Below are 21,117 nucleotides of genomic sequence, written 5' to 3'. Positions count from 1 at the left end.
TCAAATTAATTACAAATCTGAAATTTTTATGCAATTGTTACATGTTGTATCGAATATATTGAATAAAATATTTTAAAAAAATATTACCGATTATTATTTCGGAATGTATAGATAGATGTCATACGAATTTATCTTTTATTAAATTTTTTTCAATATTTCTGGAAACACGGTTGTAGAAAATTATTTATTTTATGCGCAGCTCCACTCTCAAAAGATTACAAATTAAATTACAAATTGATTTACCTTTTTGACGAAAATAAATATTTCTTCTAACAAAGTCTTGTCTCTCGTCGAAACACGTGCATCTGATTTTTGATTTTATTGCGAAGGTGTTTTCTGAAACTGGAAAAGTCAAAGTTCAATAAATTTTCAAGTAAGCTTCTCTCACTTCTTCTAAATCAATACAGAATAAAACAGTTATTTATTCACGAGAAAGTATATTTATTAGAATGTTTGTTTTAAGCAGAACATTTTTAGAAAAATAATTCATTAATTGAAAGGATCTAAATTATTACCAGGAAATGATTAGTGCTGATTTAATGAGTTTACTGTTAGTTAATTTAACTTCTACATAAAATTTTGCTCTTTTTATTAAATAGGTTAGAGTAGAATGGAAAAGTAACATTTTAAAGAAATGAACCTCTTTAACTTTCGATTGTAATTTTGTCTACCAATATGCAATCATCCTGGTTGGAAGAACGTTGGGCTCGTGTGCATGAGAGCCATTATATTTCAAATCCCACCGGCTGAGGAATCCCGTGTATTAAATGGTGACTGCAGCACATTAAATCTATCGGGGTCACAAAGTCCTCCAAGTTCCCATAACAAATCAGTACCTCTGGGTGTACTGAATCGGAGATTGATCGTTCTCTGGTTGAGGTCAAATTTATGATCTGTGAATGAATGAGTGGAGTATGAATGTATACTCGCTGTAAAATGGTCTGTGACATGTGTGAGGCTTAAGTCGTGCTCCTGGCTTTGGATGGCGCCACTGGAAAACAAGAAACGCACCTTTTGCCTTAAAAATTCGCTCGGATTCCCATGGCCGGCTTGCTGATATTGGCAAGTGGCATTGATAACAACAATCGTAATAGTGTAAAAGCTTGCTCTTAAGCATGCTAATCAAAGCTCAAAAACAATACTGGCTCGTTAGTTTGTTATCACTAAAATTAATTCGAATAGCTGCAAATTTATTTTTAGTGGTCCCTCTACCTGCAATTTTATTTTATTTTATAACTTACGTTGAACAGCCGACCCTCTTCTGAGTTTACGACCATCAATGTTAAACTCCGTAGCCTAGTAGTTTTTGATCCAACCCAGAACTTCTGGATCAAACACTGGGTAGGTATGTAGGCTATTGGCGACGGTCTGGGAAACATCCCTGAAGATGATCTGAAGACATGCCATAGCAATTTCGATCCTCTGCAGAGGGGATGCTCCCGTGCTTTGGTAGCCCGATGACCTGCGCGTGAAGTCGAGCACTTTATGGTGGAACAGTTTAACGAACACAGACACCGCGCACTCTCGGTCCCTACGCGGGCGGATCAAAGTGGTCACCCACCCACTTACTGACAGCGGCCAGTGATGCTTGACTTGGGTGTTCTACTGGGAACCGTGTCCTTATTATCAGTCCACTACGAGACTCGAACACTGGGACAAACTAGCCCTCGTGTAACTTACCGTATTTGCGTTACATGGAGATGAAAACCTTTCATGGGTTCCCAACAGCAAGAGGATTGCAACCCATGAACCCTCTACTACTGAAAATACTTATGGAGCACAGAAAATGTATACGGAAAGTTTATATTATTTATATTTTTTAACTACTGGTTCTTGGAAACAGGGACCAAGTTTTCTCAATTTTTGCTCCTTCTACTTGTAATTAACTAATATGAAGCACAAATGAAGTTTCAAAATTGCCGATCACTTGTCTAGTGATTACTGTACTGGACTACAAGGCCAGTGGTTGTGGACTCGAACTCTACAGTAGGCATGGATGTAACTTTCTCTCTCTCTCTGTTCTATGTCCTTTCTTCTGGGTGATTGTGTGAATGTAACACCCCCTATACAGGGGTTTGTGGTTGTATGACGAGGTCGACGCTACTCCACCGCCATGGCTCAGCCACAGGTACCCCCGGGTAACAATAAGAACGTACCCATTCCAGCATTTCTGAAGCCAATGGGACACCGACCCAAGTGCCCGCCATTAAAAAAAGAAGTTTCAAAATTAAATTTAGAAAGAAAAAAATTTTTTTTGCATTTTTCACTCATATTTAGATTTCTGACCATCAAAATATACGAGAAATCTACGCATTATAGTAAATACATCACAGTTTTAGATATTTTTTTGATCAATTTATCCGAGTTTATTCAAATTTTTTAGTTTTTGTCATTTACAATTACGTAGTTGCTAAGTGATTTTTTTATTCATTGCAATTCAAATACTTTATGACTATTGAAAACTAAATAAAATTTTGAAGCTGAAGGTAAATAAGTAAATAAAAATTAATTATTAATTAAAGTGACTAACATTAAGTTTTGGTTTTAAAGAGACTAATAAGCTTTAATATTAAAGTAACTAATTCGAACATCTTAAAATATCACTTATTAAGTTTTAATATTAAAGTAACTACAGTTTAATTTCATTATCAAAGTAAATAATATCACGTAGCATTATTTTAATGCTAAACATACTCACAATATTACGTATATGTTTAGTTCTAAAGTTTCAAATAAAGTTTTAGCAGTTAATTATCAAATATTAAACTTTAATTGTAAGATAACTAATATTCCCAGAAAGCATGCAACCTTACCTCAACCTTGTGACGGAATTTTCGTTTTATTGTCACGGAAATGTCTGTACTAAAAACCTTTTTTCAATGCAGAAATATTTCAGCTTCGAACCTTTCATCCTAAAAGGATTAAAAAATATTTTTTAAAGCGTTTTTAGAAAGTATTGTCACTTACAAGGGAAACTAGGGAAGTGTGACTCGCCAATTTCGTAATAAACTAGTGGGATGTATGCCTTATGAGGAATAATTTTAGGGGGCAACATTCGTTTCGGCCCATAGAAGGTCCTGTGAGAGATAGAAAATAATTCAATATATAGAAAAATCGGTATTTTATTACTTCAATGCAGACTATTAGTTATTGTAATCGTCTCATACTTCAATTAACTTTGTGGTACTTTCACGTACTATATAATGCATATTTATTGTCAAAATTGCTTTCGAAAATTTTATATATCTGTAGTTTTTCAGAAAAACCTGTTAGGTTAATTTTTAAAAAAAATTGACATCAAATTTTTTTAATTTTTTTTTAAAAAACTTTCCAAATTAATTGGAGTATTACAAATCAATTAATTAATTAATAATTAATTCGCAATTGATAAATAGTTAATTAACAATTAATTCATAATTAGTTAATTTTCTGAATAATTTATTAATTAGCAAATTAATTAATTATCAAATTAATTACAAATTAATTGGATTATGAGACAATTACAATAACTAATAGTCTGCATTGAAGTAATAAAAAACGGATTTTTCTATGCATTGAATTATTTTTTATCTCTCACAGGACTTTCTGTGGACCGAAACGAATATTAATTAATTTATTAATTAGAAAATTAATTAATTATCCAATTAATTACAAATTAATTGGAGTATGAGACAATTACAATAACTAATAGTCTGCATTGAAGTAATAAAATACAGATTTTTTCTATATATTGAATTATTTTTTATCTCTCACAGGACCTTCTATGAGCCGAAACGAATGTTGCCCCCTAAAATTATTCCTCATAAGGCATACATCCCACTTGTTTATTTCATAATTGGCGAGTCACACGTCCCTAGTTTCCCTTGTTAGTAAAATCGTCACTTAGGTCCATAATGACGCCTTACTGACGTCACCCTAGCGATAGGATCCAATTGCATAGTCCATTAAAATTTCATGGCAAGCTGGAGTTTAGCTGAGCATACAAGACATTGCGAAAAGAAACCTTATAATTACCTCGATTTAAGATTATTTTCACCTTGAGACTAGCTTTATCGAAGAGTTTTCCCGCTTGAAAACCCTAAGTCAACCTCGATTTAAGGTTTTTATTAGGTTGTTTTCCATGATTTTGGATTAGGGTAATGTGCGTAGAATAGAGCAGATTGTCACAGATCTCGTTTTTTGGTTAGAAGGTTTACACGTAAACCGCATAAGAAACACCTCTTTAGGTTCAAATTAAAAGGTTTTTGCTGAGTGAAAATAAACCTTATTTTGCTATCTGGGAATACGTTTAAATATTACTTAATTTGAGATACTTCCATCATCCAATAATTCATTTTATCGTCAAAGTACTGCTGAAACAATCATTCCAAAAATTATATTTATTTCATTCTTTCATTCTTTTTTCTTTTCAGGATTCCACTGAGTGTGGTGGTGGCGTGATGATGGTCGATGGAAGCCATGACAGCACCATCCCACCACCACCTCACCAAGAGAACAATGACAGTCAACAAGAACAAATAAAAAAAGAACCTATAACAACAACAGGTATTTTTTGAAATATTCGATCGCATTTGTAAGTAAATGTAAAATATTAATTTACGATTAAGCCTATTTTTAGAACTATTTTTTTAAATATTTCATCATAAATACTAATTGCAAGTTAAACTTTAAAGTTTAACTTACAATTAAGCCTATTTTTCAGATAAATTTTTAAAACTTTTCAAATGTATTTCTACCTGAATGTGAAAGTTTAATATAGATTAAGACTATTTTTTAAATTCGAAATCACTCATTTGTAGTTAAATATTGCATGAAGTCCTTTGATATTTATCATAGGTAGTATCAACTCCATACAGTAGAATGTTTCCAACGGTAAAAGTTGAAGTTTCCAAAGACATTCTATTTTTGCACTGAATTGTTCCAATTACTGTTTTCGGCTAGATGCATACATTCCAAAGTTTCGCAATTTCCAATTTATGACAAAGGAATGCAAAACAACATATAGCTAGTCGTGCCCCAAACCTTTTAATTTCAGAAATATCAAGATATGTTTCTGAAAAACTAGAAGGGCATAGTTTTTACTCTAATTGAAGGTATAGCTTAATACAAAAGAAGCCTACCGTAATTGTGATATAAAAATCCGGTAGCTTTAATAGGAGATATAGTGTGTTTAAAAAAACTTCCCTCACCAGTAGACTGGAGTACTGTCTATGGCTATGGTTACGAGGTAAAACTGTTTCAAGTAGGAGTGCGGGGTATGGGACAAGTTTCGATTGGGGACGGCGAGGGGAAGTATCAAAAATTCTACCTTCAACAAATAATTCTACTTTCGTTGTCAAAATAGTCCTTGAATGCGAAAAGAAAATATTCAAATGTTGTCCTACGAACCACGTGATAGCATCGAAAAAGTTGATTAAGTCAATAGTTATCTGTGGCTAAAAGGCAGGCGATTATCTTTTGGGGGAATTTCTAGAGAGTAAAGTAGATAAAGTAAGTCCTATAAGCAACTGGAACTAAATTCGATAGAACTACTGATTTCCACTCGGATGATTTGAAACAAATGTCTGTTTCTTAATTCAACTTTTATTTCGAACGTTTTTTTTAAAGTAACCAGTGCTATAATTTGACTTCAATGGCTAACTTTAATCAAATTTCTTCTGATCAGTCACAAATCTCCGTTTGAGGGTTGCTGTGGGGAGAAATCAGGCAGGGCTGGATTACCCATTAGGCCAGACTAGGCCATGGCCTGGAGCCCACAATGATTAGACGCTCCCTTAAAGTGGTTTTTTTGAAAATAAATTTTAAAAAATTAAGAAATTATTATATTCTACAAGGTATTTGCAAATATTCTATTTCATTACAATTTTTTGGTAAATGCTCTTCATACAGACTTGGTCAGATTAATGTGTTTTCTGATGAATAAATATTTCGAAATTATAAAAAGATTTAGGATTGCAGATTATTATCTAGTAAGACAAAAGTTAAAAAGTGCTTGAATCAAATTGTAAAGCTTTAAAAAATAAACTCGCAAGAATTTTAAAGAAAAAATTAAATTATCCACTTGTCCGAACGAAAAGTAGACACGCGTGATAGCGTCAGAAAATAAGGAAACGATAGCAACGGCATATTTCAGAGTTATAAATTGAAGTATACAGAGTTTATCACAAATTGAGCCTATCTGACAAGCAAGTTCTCATAAAAACATTTCAAGTGAATGTAAAGTGGTGCTAAGGTCGATGAGTTCGGGATAAGAGTTTTAGTTGAAGAAGGTAAGCACCAATGAGGACATATATCGTCGAATGATTGTAGTTAATGGTGAGCACTAATGAGGACAAACGGGGATGAAAGAATGGATTAAAAGTTTTCGCGAACAGCGTACATTCTGAATTCTATTCTGAATGCATCTTTGATAAAAACGACTTTACATTCTCTTTAAATGCTCTCATGTGAAATAGTTAAGCAGTTAAGTTACGTTGGTGGTGAACTTTTCTTCTTTCATAACCTTGAATAGTGCCGTAACTTAATTGATGACGTTATTACCTCTTGTCCTCTTTTCACGTGAGCAAGCCTTATATATCCTCATTTATGTAGTTCGTCACAATGCCAAAGTATTCAAATATCTGTATCATTTAATTATTATTCATGTACATTGTTTCTTAGTTTTAGAATGTGGGGTGTTTGTTTGCTTTTTTTCAGCCCCACCAATAGAGAGTGCGTCAGCACCCCCAGCGGTTACTCCCCCAGTGGTTGCGGAAGAGACTTCAGTGATTACTACTGGCAGATCTCGTTGGAATAAACTACGCCACACCGTCCAGTTGTCTTCGGCGATTACGCAGGTCAGTTCCTCTCATACTTCTTATACACCCCCAAAGCATATTTTATTTATTATTTTTATTTTATACTTTATTACCGCCGTTGAACAGACGACCCAATTTTTTGATTTTACGATTACTAATGTTCAACTTCATAGCCTTGTAATCTTGATTCCAATCCAGAAGACAAGGGAACTCCTGGATCAAGTATTAGGAGAATTGCGCCGTCGTGGAGGACTTTTTGATGAAACTAACCCGCGCTTGTGCTACATAGAGAGGAAAACCACAAAAATCTCCCATGGTTAGCCTGACGGCAACAGGACTCTAACCCATGATCCGTCAACCATTGAGGATATTTTAACTTAGCATTGTGCGAAACTCGTTTTTACCAGTCGTCGCTGGGATTTGAACCCGGTTCACCGCATTGTAAAGCAAATGCTCTATCCCCTGAGCCATCACGTCATATGATCGCCGTTGTTGTCTGCATTGAAAGTGTAGTTATTAGTGTTTATCTTAACTGGTCAAGCCTTTTACTAAGCCAGTTACGTCCCACATACATTCAGAATTTGCGAATACTTTCAGAAAACGTATGCATGAGTCTGTATACGTTCAGAAAATATAATATCAATTTCCTCCAGGTTCCAAAGATCGAGTGTGGAATTCGAGATCGATATTGCATTTTTCATAAATGGGAATGATCTTTTTAGCCTGGTCTTATCTAAGACACTATGGTGTAATCAACATACTAGGTTCAAGTACGAAAGTTAGAAACCTGGCTAACTTATAAACTTCTATATATCTTCTATGTATTCTCGGTAATCTTCTTCCTGAAGTTTAACGAACTGAACTGAATTTCAAGTGGATGAAATGCATATATACCATTATACTTTACACTTTTTTCTAATGTTCTACGTCTTTGAGTATGATCCTGGATGAGTTCAATTTAGTTATTAAAATATGTTTAAATTTCGTGTTTCTCCTTTTTTAAATTTTAACTATTGATCCAGTTAAAATGCAGGATTTGATACACGCAACCTATCTCGCCAAAACACTTTATCTGCCACTTGATGGTCTTAACTCTGTAGTAGTGCGCAACCACCCTCAAAATTCAGAGCACCTCCAGGTCATTATACTAGTTATGCGGCGAAGGAGATCATCAAGAAGAGGCAACAGCAGATTTTACTCTTGAATAGATTTCCAGAAAGGTTGGAGTGTCATAACTCGAGACTATTCCAGTTCCTTCTTTAGCTAAAGCATAAGCTGCCTCATAATATGGCACACTTTTTAAAAGCGTGCTTATCATTAAACCCTTAACGATCGGTTAATTTTCAAGAAAACAGTCATAAAAGTACCTATTTCGCCCAAAAATTGGGTCAACTGTTCAACGGCGGTCATAAAAAAAATACACGTATTTGATTTGTGCTAACATCTAGTTTAAAATAAACTAACTATCTATAATTACCTTAAAAATATCCTGGTATTGCCATCTGGTGTGTAAAAGGAGAAATAAAATGTTTTCTGCACGAAAGATGTGAATTACTTTTATTATTATTGGCGCGTTACTACTGAACACTCCAGCCCGGAAGTTTCACGGGAGTGAGAAATAGAGGGCGAAACCTCACCCCGTCATTTTCACAGGAGCGAGAAGGAAGGGGTTAAAATACTTGATAGTGGAATACTGCATGACTGAAAACTGTATAAATAAAAATGGCCTTCTAATTAAGTAATAATTAGATAGTCGAAAATTATGTTTTAATAGTTCGGCCTATCTTAATTAAAAACCAAATAATACTATCAAACGTCATACCTTATTGAAGTATTTAAGAGGTCTCTAGACCGTGGGAGAAACCCTTAATAGCAAATTCTCTTTCCTGAACTTAAGTAAAGTAAATCAAATTCAAGTATAGAAAAATGGAGTTTATGTAAGTCAGTTTCAAATGCTAAAAAAAGGTTTTTAAAATATCAAAATGCAAACAAATCATGACAGGATTACGCTGTGGAAGTTATTCTGCAATGATTTGTTTTCACTTTGATATTTTGAAAACATTTTTACTGATTTTTAAACAGTGGGTTCACCTAAATTCTTTTTTTTTTCTAAACTTTAAATTTCGAAATATCAATGAAGATAACAAAAATCGCCACCCTCTTCTCGTGGTATAGCGTCTTCTTAACGCATTAACGACCGGCGACGACTTAATTCGTCATTGCAATTGCAATGCCCAGATAACTCGTCATCGGTCAATAACATTTATGCATGAAATCAAAATTAAAGTGTTTTGCTTTTCTTTCATATTCAATTACAAAATAAACGCCGGTGACGTGTGTAGAATTGCCAACCAGCAAATTTGTATACACATTATCAAATAATTTTCTGGTATTGACAGATACTTCTTTTGTAATAGGTTGCTAAGAAGCCGCCACTGAAAAGAGAGGATTCTTTCCTAAAGAGATTCTCGACCCGTCCTGTTTCAGATCCGAACGCCTCTGAAGGTTCAGCAAGACTAGCAGGCGAAGGAATGTTCAAAAGCCACCTCTTTGGACTCTTTCGCTCCGTCGTCAATCCTGACGAAAACATTCTCTTTTATTGGCTTTCACTCGTCACTATATGTCTTCTTTACAATGCATGGACCATCATCGTCAGACAGGTTGACTTCACTTTTCATAAGATTTTTATTTAGCAAATCACTCTCTTTGTCTAATCACATTCACAGCATATTTCCTTTCACAATACTATCGTTTATTCACATTCGTGGCATATTTCCTTTTACAATACTATCGTTTTCTGACATAGGCAGCATATTTCCTTACACTATACTATCATTTTCTGACAAAGACAGCATATTTTCTTACAAAATACTATCGTTTACTGAGATAGGCAGCATAGTTTCTTACACAATGCTATCGTTCACTGAGATAGGCAACACAGTTCCTTTCACAATACTATCGTTTACTCACATACGCGATACATTTTTTTTCAAATTACTATCGTTTTCTGACATAGGTAGCATATTTCCTTACACAATACTATCATTTACTGAGATAGGCAACATATTTCCTTTCACAATACTATCGTTTACTCACATACGCGACATATTTCCCTTCTCAATACTATCGTTTTCTGACATAGGTAGCATATTTTCTTACACAATACTATCGTTCACTGAGGTAGGCAACATATTTCCTTACACAACACTATCGTTTACTGACATAGGCAGCATATTTTTTTACAAAATACTATCGTTTACTTACATATACAGTGTAGTTTCTTTCACATTACTGTCTTTTACCGACATAGATTGCGTGCTTTCTTTCTCAATACTATCATTTAATGACATGGTCAGTATGTTATCTTTCGCAGAACTATCGTACACATTATTTTTTCTTCTACTTACAATTACATTAATATTTAAAATATTTCAATTACTGTATAACCTTTTTTGATATATATATATATGTCACGGCAAAAGACCGAAATCGGTGGTTGTTGACTTTCACCGGTGAATGTCGACAAACACCAAATATGTCGGTGAAAGATCGAATATTTCATTTCATTCTTGTACATTCGGACCCTCACCGGTGTATGTCGACAATCACAGATATGCTTTGGTGAGTGTTCGAAATATTTATTACATTCCATTTTATATGAATTTATTCGTGGACATAATTACATTTATTCTATATTTTAATCCAGCACAGATGTTTTTTAAGGTTAAGCGCCACTGCCCGGTATACATTTGCCCGGTATACCCTATACTGATGTTTTTTTAAGATTAAGTGCCACTGCCCGGTATACATTTGCCCGGTATACCCTGCACTGATGTTTTCTTAAGGTAAATTGCCATTGCCCGGTATATATTTGCCGAGCGGATCACTAATGCTTCTTCCAATCTATCGTCAGTAAGTATTAAAATACAGAATAAATATAAATTTATCAAATAAATATAATAATATCAACGAATAAATTAATATAAAATTGGATATAGCAAATATTTCGGACATTCACCAAAGCGACTATGTGATTGTTGACATTCACCAGATTTCTGTGTTTCACCGTAACATATATATTAACCATTTAGCGGTTTACTACTGCCTCACAGTGCATGCTTTCTTCTACTTGCTGATATTTACAGTATGTTTTTATATCTATCGTATCGTTTACTGCATATGTGTGAGCATGACTTGTTCAATGTCACAGAGTCAATTAAAATCCATGTAGTGATCCGGTCAGTAAAACTCATTAAAATGAGTCAAAATAGTCCCATCTCCTCCTGCGTCTATGAATCGAGTATATCGATTCATAGACGCATTCGAGCGTCTACGAAGCAAATAGATTTCCAGGCATTGAAGAAGTTTCCAGGCAGTAGACTTCCTTCAGAATGTTCTTCAAAACTTTGGTGTACGCCTCCCGCAAATTATCCTAAAATGATGTTCGTTTATGGAAGTTTTTAAGAGTGGGCACAAGAAAATTGTGAGTTTGGGTCGTCAGAACTTCATAGGGGCTGAAGAACCATCTTTGAATCAGTCAACGAAGCGGATCACGATGAAGGATGATGCTGCAAGTGAAGGTGAAAGTTACAATCGTTCGCGATGTTAGGTCGTGACTTTGTGGAATACTTATTTCCTGTTACATTAAATGAATTCTCAAATAACAATCTGAGTTTAAGAATTTGGTCATATTTTCGCCGTTGTCTTTTTCACAGACATCGAAAATATTGCGTATGGACATCGATAAAACTATTACTAAAGTTGTCTTTATCATAACAAAATTTCTCAGTTTCTTATCATAGATCTTTGTAAATATGGCCTGAAATTTGATGAAGATCCAGCACGCGCTGCATTTTGCATGATGATTTGCAAAGGAGACGAAAAAGAATTCTACGAAAATGTCTTCCATTATTTCCCAGATAACTGAAAATAACTAGGCAATTACTGAAAAGAATTGAAGATCAAAGATAAAGCGGAAGTCGCTATGGAGAAATATCTAGGGAAAGGCATTGGCCCACATTGGGCTGTCTGGCCAAATATGATGATGATGATGAGTTCCATTATTTTGAGTGTTCCATACTTACGATTTTTTTTTCTTTTTCAGGCTTTTCCAGAGCTTCAGGATGACTGGTCAACACTTTGGTACTTTTTAGACGGCTTTACGGACGTCGTTTTCATATTAGACATAGCCTTCCAGTTCAGAACGGGTTATTTAGAACAGGGTTTAATGGTGTGTGAAAGTAGAAAATTAGCAGGACATTACATGAAGTCAAAGAGCTTTATAATGGACATTGTAGCCATTTTACCATTAGATTTGGTGCAAATTCAATTTGGAGTCTTGCCACTCGTTCGGTTTCCTAGGTATGTCTCAAAATTATCAATTTTCTTATGACTTTTTTCGCAGAAATCATTTTTATACGGGGAAGGTTATTCTTAAAAAGAGCGAACACAACCATAGGTTAGTGTCAAAAAGTTTTCTGCATGGTAGTACAAGCTTTTATAAAATGTTTTATTTTTCTGGTAGAATAAAAGTACTCCAAAAAATTTTAAATTTGCTCAATAATAACTGGTTGGAACTCGAATCAGAAATGAATCTGAAGGAAAATAATCAGAGGGTAATATATTGTTTGAATTTTCGGGTTTGGAGAAATGATGGATAGAAGTCGAAATTGTAGGAATTGTGTCTTCTCAAAATTAACAAAAACATTGGAATTTAATAGTTTTTTATTCTTAAGAAAGTTAACTTTTGCACTGCAAAATTTCCGAATGTTTCAATTCAATTTTTAGTGTAGATCAATTCAGTTGTTAGTTTTCAATTCAATTTCAAATTAAATACAATTTTATTTCAAGTACAATTTAATTAAATATTTAGAATAATTCAATTCAATTTTTAGCATGAGCATTCGAATTTGATAGTATATATTTTTTTCCTTAAGAAAGTTAACTTTTGTACCGTTTTCAAAATTTCCGGAAATTCCAATTCAATTTTTAGCGTAGATCAATTCAATCGTTAGTTTTCAATTCTATTTTAAAAGCAATTCAATTCTATTTTTAGTGTCATTCAATTCAATTTTTTGAATAATTCAATTCGATTTTAAATATGATTCAATTCAATTTTTAGTGTAACTGAATTTAGTTTTAGTGTAATTCAAATAAATATTTAGGGATCAGTTAAATTCAATTCACATTTTAGTGTCAGAAAAGGTCTTTTGTAAGTTTGTTCACAATACGCTTTTTGACTTTTTTTGTGCGTGCGTGCGTGTGTGTGTGTGAAATCAATATTTTACAACTACAAACATAATTTAAACATAAAAAAATAATACGTAAATAATAATTAAAAAATATTGTAAGTAATTTTTTAGCTAATCATGTCTATGTCTTTGGTCTTGATTCTATTTAGAGTCAATATTACTCTTAGTAATTTATGATAAAATCTGTTGAATGTTTTTTGCAAACGTAAACATATTCGCAAAATTATAACAGACAGTATTTTTTGGGCAAAATGATATTGATACCTAAAATCACCATTGATAAACCAACTAACCATGATCAAGCTCCGTTTCTTAGGCTCTATCTTCTTACAGCCTTAATAGGAATGTCACGTAATATTGATCCCTGTCGGACGACGTGGACATCGCCTGAGTTGATACCCACCTCCAANTATTCTTCAAAATTTCCGGATGTTTCAATTCAATTTTTAGTGCAGATCAATTCAATTCAATTGTTTGTTTTCAATTCAATTTTAAATTAAATACAATTTCATTTTAAGTACAATTTAATTCAATTTTTAGAATAATTCAATTCAATTTTTAGTGTGAACATTCGAATTTGATAATATTTTTTTTTTTCCTTGCAAAAGTTAATCTTTGTAGTGTTTTCAAAATTTCTGAAAATTCCAATTCAATTTTTAGAGTAGATCAATTCAATCGTTAGTTTTCAATTCTATTTTAAAAGCAATTCAATTCCATTTTTAGTATCATTTAATTAAATTTTTAGAAGAATTCAATTCAATTTTAAGTATGATTCATTTCAATTTTTAGAGTAACTGAATTTAGTTTTTAGTGTAAATCAAATAAATATTTAGGGATCAGTTAAATTCAATTCAATTTTCAGTGTCAGGAAAGGTCTTTTGTAAGTTTGTTTGCAATAGTTTTTTTTTTTGTGAAATCAATATTTTACAACTATAAACATAATTTAAACACAAAAAAATAATACGTAAATAATGATTAAAAAATATTGTAAATAATTTTTTGAGCTAATCATGTCTGCGTCTTTGGCCTTCATTCTATTTAGAGCCAATATTACTCTTAGTAATTAATGATTAAATCTGTTGAATGTTTTTTGTAAACGTAAACATATTCGCACAATTATAACAGACAGTATTTTTTGGGCAAAATGATATCGATACCTAAAATCACCATTGATAAACCAACTAACCATGATCAAGCTCCGTTTCTTAGGCTCTATCTTTTTACAGCCTTAATAGGAATGTCACGTAATATTGATCCCTGTCGGACGACGTGGACATCGCCTGAGTTGATACCCACCTCCAAACTTCAACACCACGACTAACAAGAAGATTTTCAACCACGGCAGATTTAATGTGCACTCACTCTTGCTGCGTATACACGCTTGATGTTTAGCCGACTGCCAGAATCGAACTAACGATCTGCGCTACTGCAGTTGCTTTGAGGAAGTCAGATTTGCAGTGCGTCGATAAAAACGGACCACCCAGAATAACTTTTGATCTAATGATTGGATTCTCGAACTCAATCTTAACGGTTTGAGAGGGTTGACTTCAAGTATACTAATTAATTTGCACAGGCGATATTTTAAGTTACGAAATCAAACGCAAAAACGCACTTTCTCTGAATATATTTATCTTTTTTTCCGACGGATTCAGATTTCTGAAAACAAAAGTATAGGGGAAAGCCGCAATCTGAGAAATAAGGCCCCATAGTTTGGTCAGGAGAAGTGTTTCAAAGTTTGGATCTCATAATGCTAATTTTATAACTTGGATATCTCGAGAAATTCTTATGCTAAATGAAAAATTTTTGCTCATAATTATAAAATTCATTTATCCAAGAAAAATGTCATGCAAAAAATAAATTTCAGTTAATATTTATTATTTTTTGTTATTTTGTTTAGTAATGGTCAAAAAGAGTTTGAATTGTAAGATATAATGTTTTTACATGATTTTAAATTAAGTAATTTTGCATGGGCAAAATACAAAATTCGAGCGAAATGGGTTGAATAGTTCCCGAGAAATCGAATTTAAAATACACCACTTTTTTATATACGGCTTTACTGCATTTCTGTGTCTGATTACGTAACTAATTAATTAATTAGCATATTTTAGGTCACCCCTAGATCCATTAGATTGAGTCCTAGAACGTGACGATTAAATGAAAAGCTATTCAGGGTGGTCCGTTTTTTGCTCATTGAACTAAATATTTATACCTGTTTCAGTGCTAATTAGCAGTTGTAGGTGCTTCTAATAATCGTATTTCAAATCCTCAGATTTTCTCTGGCAATAAAACTGGTTTTAATGTTTTATTGTCAGATTACCATTAATGTGATAAATTAATTCTATTAATAATTCTCATCAATGTTTTTTTTCTTTCCTAGCTTAAATAAATATTTGCAGTATCCAATGTGAAAAAGCTTTATTTTCTTTCTTATTGTTAATGATTCTAAAAAGCTATATTAAGGGTGAAGATTACAGAACATCCGCATGCATATCAACCCTTGAAATTTTATTTTCTAGGTTTTTAAAACTGTATCGTTCCTTTCGACTGTATTACATGGTGGAATCGAGAACAATTTATCCAAATTTGTGGAGAGTTGTGAACCTGATACACATCCTGTTGCTCCTCGCTCATTGGTTCGGTTGTTTTTACTACCTCCTCTCTGAATTCGAAAATTTCGTTGGGGAGTGGTCATACCCGAAACCGGTTTACGACTACGCAACATTGTCAAGGAAATACCTGGGATCAGTCTACTGGTCAACACTCACTCTTACAACGATTGGAGATTTGGCGACACCAGCTACGAATCTTCAGTAAGTGTTATATTCTTTACCTATTATTTCAAAAAGGTTTTTAAAAAAAGTAAATTTTAAAAACTTAAGCTGATTTAAATTTGACTCATTTAGATATTCATGATAAAAATATTTTGTTTACTTACTTTTTGCATTTTTAATTTTTCTTTCCTCAATTGGCGATCTAAATGGGCGACAGGTGGCGTAGAGCAGAACTCTCTACCTATGGCAACACTTCGCATGCTTTCACCATTAGCATGTGGAGAGTCATAGAAGAAGGAAGTACGTTAGCCTCTGTCTTGATTTTTATATAGATTAAAATTTTTTAAGTTGGGAAACTATATGGAACTGAAAACTACATTATACATTGCTCTGAAAAAAGCCTTATGGAAATTTCAAAAAATATTTTTATTACTTAAAAACAAAAAATATTAGGAAAAGGAAAAATATCAAAAATGTCCTGAAACCAAAATTGATGCCTTCCATCAGGGATCAAATTCCCCAACAACGCACCATTTATTTTTCAGCAGGATTCAGCTCCATGCCACACAGCAAAAGTATGGAACGCATGGTTTCAAAATAAAGGCAAAGATATATTACCATGGCCAGGAAACAGCCCTGATCTCAATCCAATTGAAAATTTGTGGCGACGTTTGAAAATTCTCGTACGGAAAAAACGTCCATCCAATAAAAGACAACTTATTGAAGCTATAATTGATTCTTGGCACCATGTGATTACGAAAGATGAACTCCAAACACTCGTTCACTCGATGAAAAGACGCTGTAAGGCTGTCTTAAAAAATAAGGGTTATCCTACTAAGTATCGATTGTGTAAGTATCACTTTAAAAAAGTGCAAATCTAAGGTAGATCTTACTATTAGTCGAATAACTTTTTTTGTAATACAGATATTGTACTGCAGTATTTATAATTAAATTCTATATTAAATTACCTTTAATTTGTTATATAAACGTTTGTATTTAAGTGAAAGTTAATATATTCTACAAGAACACAAAGTTGAAAAACATGAAACTTTCAAAAAATGTCCACACTTTTGGTCACCACTGTATATATATATATATATATATATATATANTTGTCGTATACCTATTTCTACCACAACCGGTCATTTGACCGGGAGAACAATTTATTGCCTTATAAGGTTAGCGGATATATATATATATATATATAAAGTCTGTATATGACATTGACCATTTTCATCAATCAATGATCAATAATCGATAATATAATCGATAATCGATCAATAATCGATAAAATGTGGATGATCAATCATTCATATCTTATTAAATTAATCTTTCTGTAAAAAAAATATTTTGGAAGATATTAAAATTCAACTATTATTTTTACGAGATTGAAACCGGTTTTATAAATTTATAATAGTGATAGTAAATTTGCGTTGTAGGAAATTTGATTTTTAAAAGTACTCATACATCATTTTTTGCTCTTTCCGTTCCAACAATCTTCCTTTTTATACAAATTCCTTTTACAATTTTACACTTTTAATGCCCCAAAAGTATTTAGTTTTAAATTACCTTAAAGAAAAATCTTTTTCTTAAAAACCTCACTCCACTGTTGCCGTTAAACTTTCTTAGCAGTGTTCCTCTTTTCTAAGAACCACTAGCGCTAGCGCATCGAACTCCAAATTAATTATCTCACAACGCTAAACTTCTTAGCTTAATTTTTTTTTCTTATCGCGTACAGTTCCTGGCCAAATTATTAGACTCACTATATGATTCGACGTAAAATCTTAATTATCAGGTGATACTGTACAGCTTTATTGTTTTACGCAACTGAAACCGGTTTGTAATGGAATACGTTAAAAATAAATGCAAATAGAAAGTGTATAAAAATATCTCTTGAATAACAACCCATTACATATATGTTTAAATATAAAAGTATTGCATCTAAACACATTCAAACATGTAATTATTAAAAAACTACAGTGCGTCGAATAATTTGGTCTAATTATTACAATATACTAATAAAATACCAGATATAATAAATATTCTATATTTATATAATGTATCGTTTAATTTATCCAATCGTTGAACTCATATTATAGATCGTCTAATTTAACCAATTGGTACACGAACGTAAACAATTGAAAACTGGTTTCAGTCGCAAAAAAAAAAACAATTAAGCAGTATCACCTAGTAATTAAGATTTTACGTAGAATCTTATAGTGCGACTAATAATTTGCTCACGTACTGTATGAGTACACCATTACCTCACCTGCATTGTTCATGTTATTCACATCAGAAGGTTTTAACGCACGTATTAAAACCTCCAAATCATTTGTTCGAAAATCATTACTTAATTAAGAGAATTCGATGCGAAAACAGTCACACAAATCTCTGCAAAATGAATCCTCTCTACTAATATGTTCCTCATACCTAATACAGATTTATCTTATTTAGCGAGTGGGTAGAAATTAATATAATAATATGGCCTCCAGTCAAAACCCTGATAACCGCTGAAGGGTACACAAGTATTTCACCCTAAATTAAATCTAGAATAGATTCCATTCTATCTTCAGATATGGAATGAATTAGTTTATGATATTGTTTCTTGCAATAATTTATGGTTAAGTTATAAAATTAGTCTGTTTAAACCAGTTATTTTGGGCTAGAGTTATTATGATATTCAATGTAAGAAATCTTATTGGGCAATGTAAGAAATCTTTTTTTTTCCTTCTTTAATTCAATTTAGTTCAAATATGAAGGGCGTTTACATATTTTTTTAACGGCTTCTTTTGCGGTAGTTACTTTTCACTTTATTTATTTATTTTTTTATATATTAATTTGTGTGCACAATTTAAACACAGTTATTTAAAGTTTTTCTAGTATTTAAATTATTATGAAAAAACATTTTGATAAAATTGTTCCTATTATTAATTTTAGAACAAAAATAAAAAGTTTAAGACTTTTCAATTTTTATTGGCTGAAAAAAAGTTGACTGTTATGTAGGTATGGAATACAAAAACACTTTTAGTGTATTTTTATTGATACTGCTAAAGGGTACACTGGTTAATTGATACTGAAAGGTACATAAGTATTTAAACTGTATTAAATCTAGAATAATTTCCATTTTATCCTGAATTACTACTAATATGGAATGGATTAATTTATGATGTTGTTTCTTGCAGTAATTTAAGATTAATTTATAAATTAGCTACGATTATTTCAGTTTTGAATTATTACAGTATTGATTAACGTAAAAAAACGTTTAATTTTTTTCTTAAATTCATTGTAGTACAACTATAAGAGATGTTTCCGCATTTCATTTTTAAAGGCTTCTTTTTTCGCAGGTAATTTCTATTTTTATTGATTTATTTATATTCATCAGCTTTCAAATCAACAAAATAAATACGTTTAAAAACAATCATTTCTGAATTTTTTTATCATTTTATTATTTCTAAAAATATTTTGATAAAGATATTAAACTCACAAAGTTTATTTTTGAGCAAAAATAAGCAGCTTCAAACCTTTTGTATCTTATTTTAATGAGAAAAAGAAACTGTTGCTTTTGTGATACGCAAAAAAATAAGTATTTTAGTGCGATTCGACTCATATTACGGAAAGGTACATATATTCACTAATTCTGGTTGTACAGTGGACAAATAAAAAAAGATATCATCCTGAATAACTTTCGTTCCAATGATCGAATTTTCACGTACTAAATGCCAATTGCATTTTTGTGTCTTTCGTAACTTAAAATATCGTTTGCTTTAATTAATTAGCTAATTTAAAGTCATCCCCTAGTATCATTAAGACCTAGTCCTAGAAAGTGAAGATCCTATAATTAGATCAAAAAATATTCCGGGTTGTCCGCTTTTTTTTCTCTTTTTTCTTTCCTTTTTTTTGTTGCTCACTGTACCTCAGAGATATTTCTTTTTCTCTTTTTTATTTTGGACTAGTTTACAGCATGGATTGATTAGCTTATGTAGAGTACTAAGTTTATCCAATGTCGGCTTTTGCCACAACTCAATTCTACATTCAATGACTTCAATCAAGAGGAAATAAATTATTAAATTCATATTATATAAATGAATTAACATAATTTATTTTAAAAAAGTCTAAACAGTACGGAGTTTATACTTATCAATATCCTCCAATTTATATCAACTTGCTTGAACTTTTTTTAATCTTGACCTTTTCTGTTTAAAAGCTTAAGTTTCACTCTAATTTCATGAAATAACTCTAAAAACAGAAGAAAAACTTTTGAGAGCAATTAAATTCTATGGCATCGAGTAACACCAATAAAAAAAATACTTGTGCTATTTTTTTTTCTCAAAATTGCACGAAGAATTATCAAATACGGAAAAAATTATCTTTTGACCTTTACAAGCAGATAAAACATATTTCCTTAAAACGTGCATTATCGGAATCGTTATTTTTGAAAACAACAATGCAGATTTTAAATATTTTGAAATCTATTGGATAAGTTTTTTGCTCACCAACCATTACACTCGATGCCACTGTTATTATGTTTTATTTTTATTTTCTTAAATGATTTTTAATTTCTTAAATCTATTAATTTTGCAAATTAAACCTCTGGGGGTACTGAATTGGAGATTAATCGTTCTCAGGTTCAAGGCAAAATTATGATCTGTGGATGAATGAATGGGTCCGACCTATAAGCAAATGTGACGTTTAAGTCGAATTCTTGGCCATAGATGGAGCCACTGGAAAACAAGAACAATCACACCTCTTGCCTTAATGGCCTACGACAACAACAGCAATCTATTAATTTTAAGTACAGGGGAAACCGGGGATAGTTAATCAACTTTTCAATTTTTATTTTTTATACTTTTAAAACATATCTATTAAGTAAAATTTTATTTATAAGATAAATCAATTTTTCCAAGTCATGATTTTTCAAAATGCTCAGTTTCTATTGTAATTTTTTTTTTAATTATAGTTCTTGTTAAAAAAGAATTTGAAAAGTTGACCAACTTTCCAGAGGCTAGAATAGATTGGTCTTCTACATGGAGCACATCGAATAACATAAAATTGTTTTCAGAAAGAATATTGGGAATATGATATCCAATACAGTAATCACCTTATATTCTTTAGCATTGAAAATCCTCCACAAATGAAAATCCTGACTGTGTGATACAGTGTATTCGGAGTTACTATCCCGTGGGGGATATCTACTCCTTCATCTAAGATAATAAATTGAAGGATGATGCAGGGGTACTGTTTGTCTAAGATAGGTACTCTGCCAGGCATTGGTCTGGAGCTGTGGCGGTGACTATGGTA

The 21,117-nt window shown here is 32.1% G+C and overlaps 1 protein-coding gene across 1 annotated transcript in view; it reads left to right on the top strand.

Annotated features, from left to right (window-relative positions):
* The window catches only part of LOC107437766 (uncharacterized), a 349,045-nt gene that overhangs the window by 268,444 nt on the left and 59,484 nt on the right, over positions 1-21,117 (top strand). The window contains exons 2-6 of the mRNA XM_016049867.3: positions 4,413-4,545; positions 6,697-6,836; positions 9,215-9,457; positions 11,902-12,158; positions 15,565-15,858. Coding sequence (XP_015905353.2) covers positions 4,413-4,545; positions 6,697-6,836; positions 9,215-9,457; positions 11,902-12,158; positions 15,565-15,858 — 1,067 coding nt within the window. The remainder of the gene's footprint in view (positions 1-4,412; positions 4,546-6,696; positions 6,837-9,214; positions 9,458-11,901; positions 12,159-15,564; positions 15,859-21,117) is intronic.

This window comes from Parasteatoda tepidariorum, chromosome 7, assembly GCF_043381705.1.
Source record: "Parasteatoda tepidariorum isolate YZ-2023 chromosome 7, CAS_Ptep_4.0, whole genome shotgun sequence".
Classification (NCBI taxonomy): Eukaryota; Metazoa; Arthropoda; class Arachnida; order Araneae; family Theridiidae; genus Parasteatoda; species Parasteatoda tepidariorum.
This window is presented reverse-complemented; position numbering and strand designations above follow the sequence as displayed.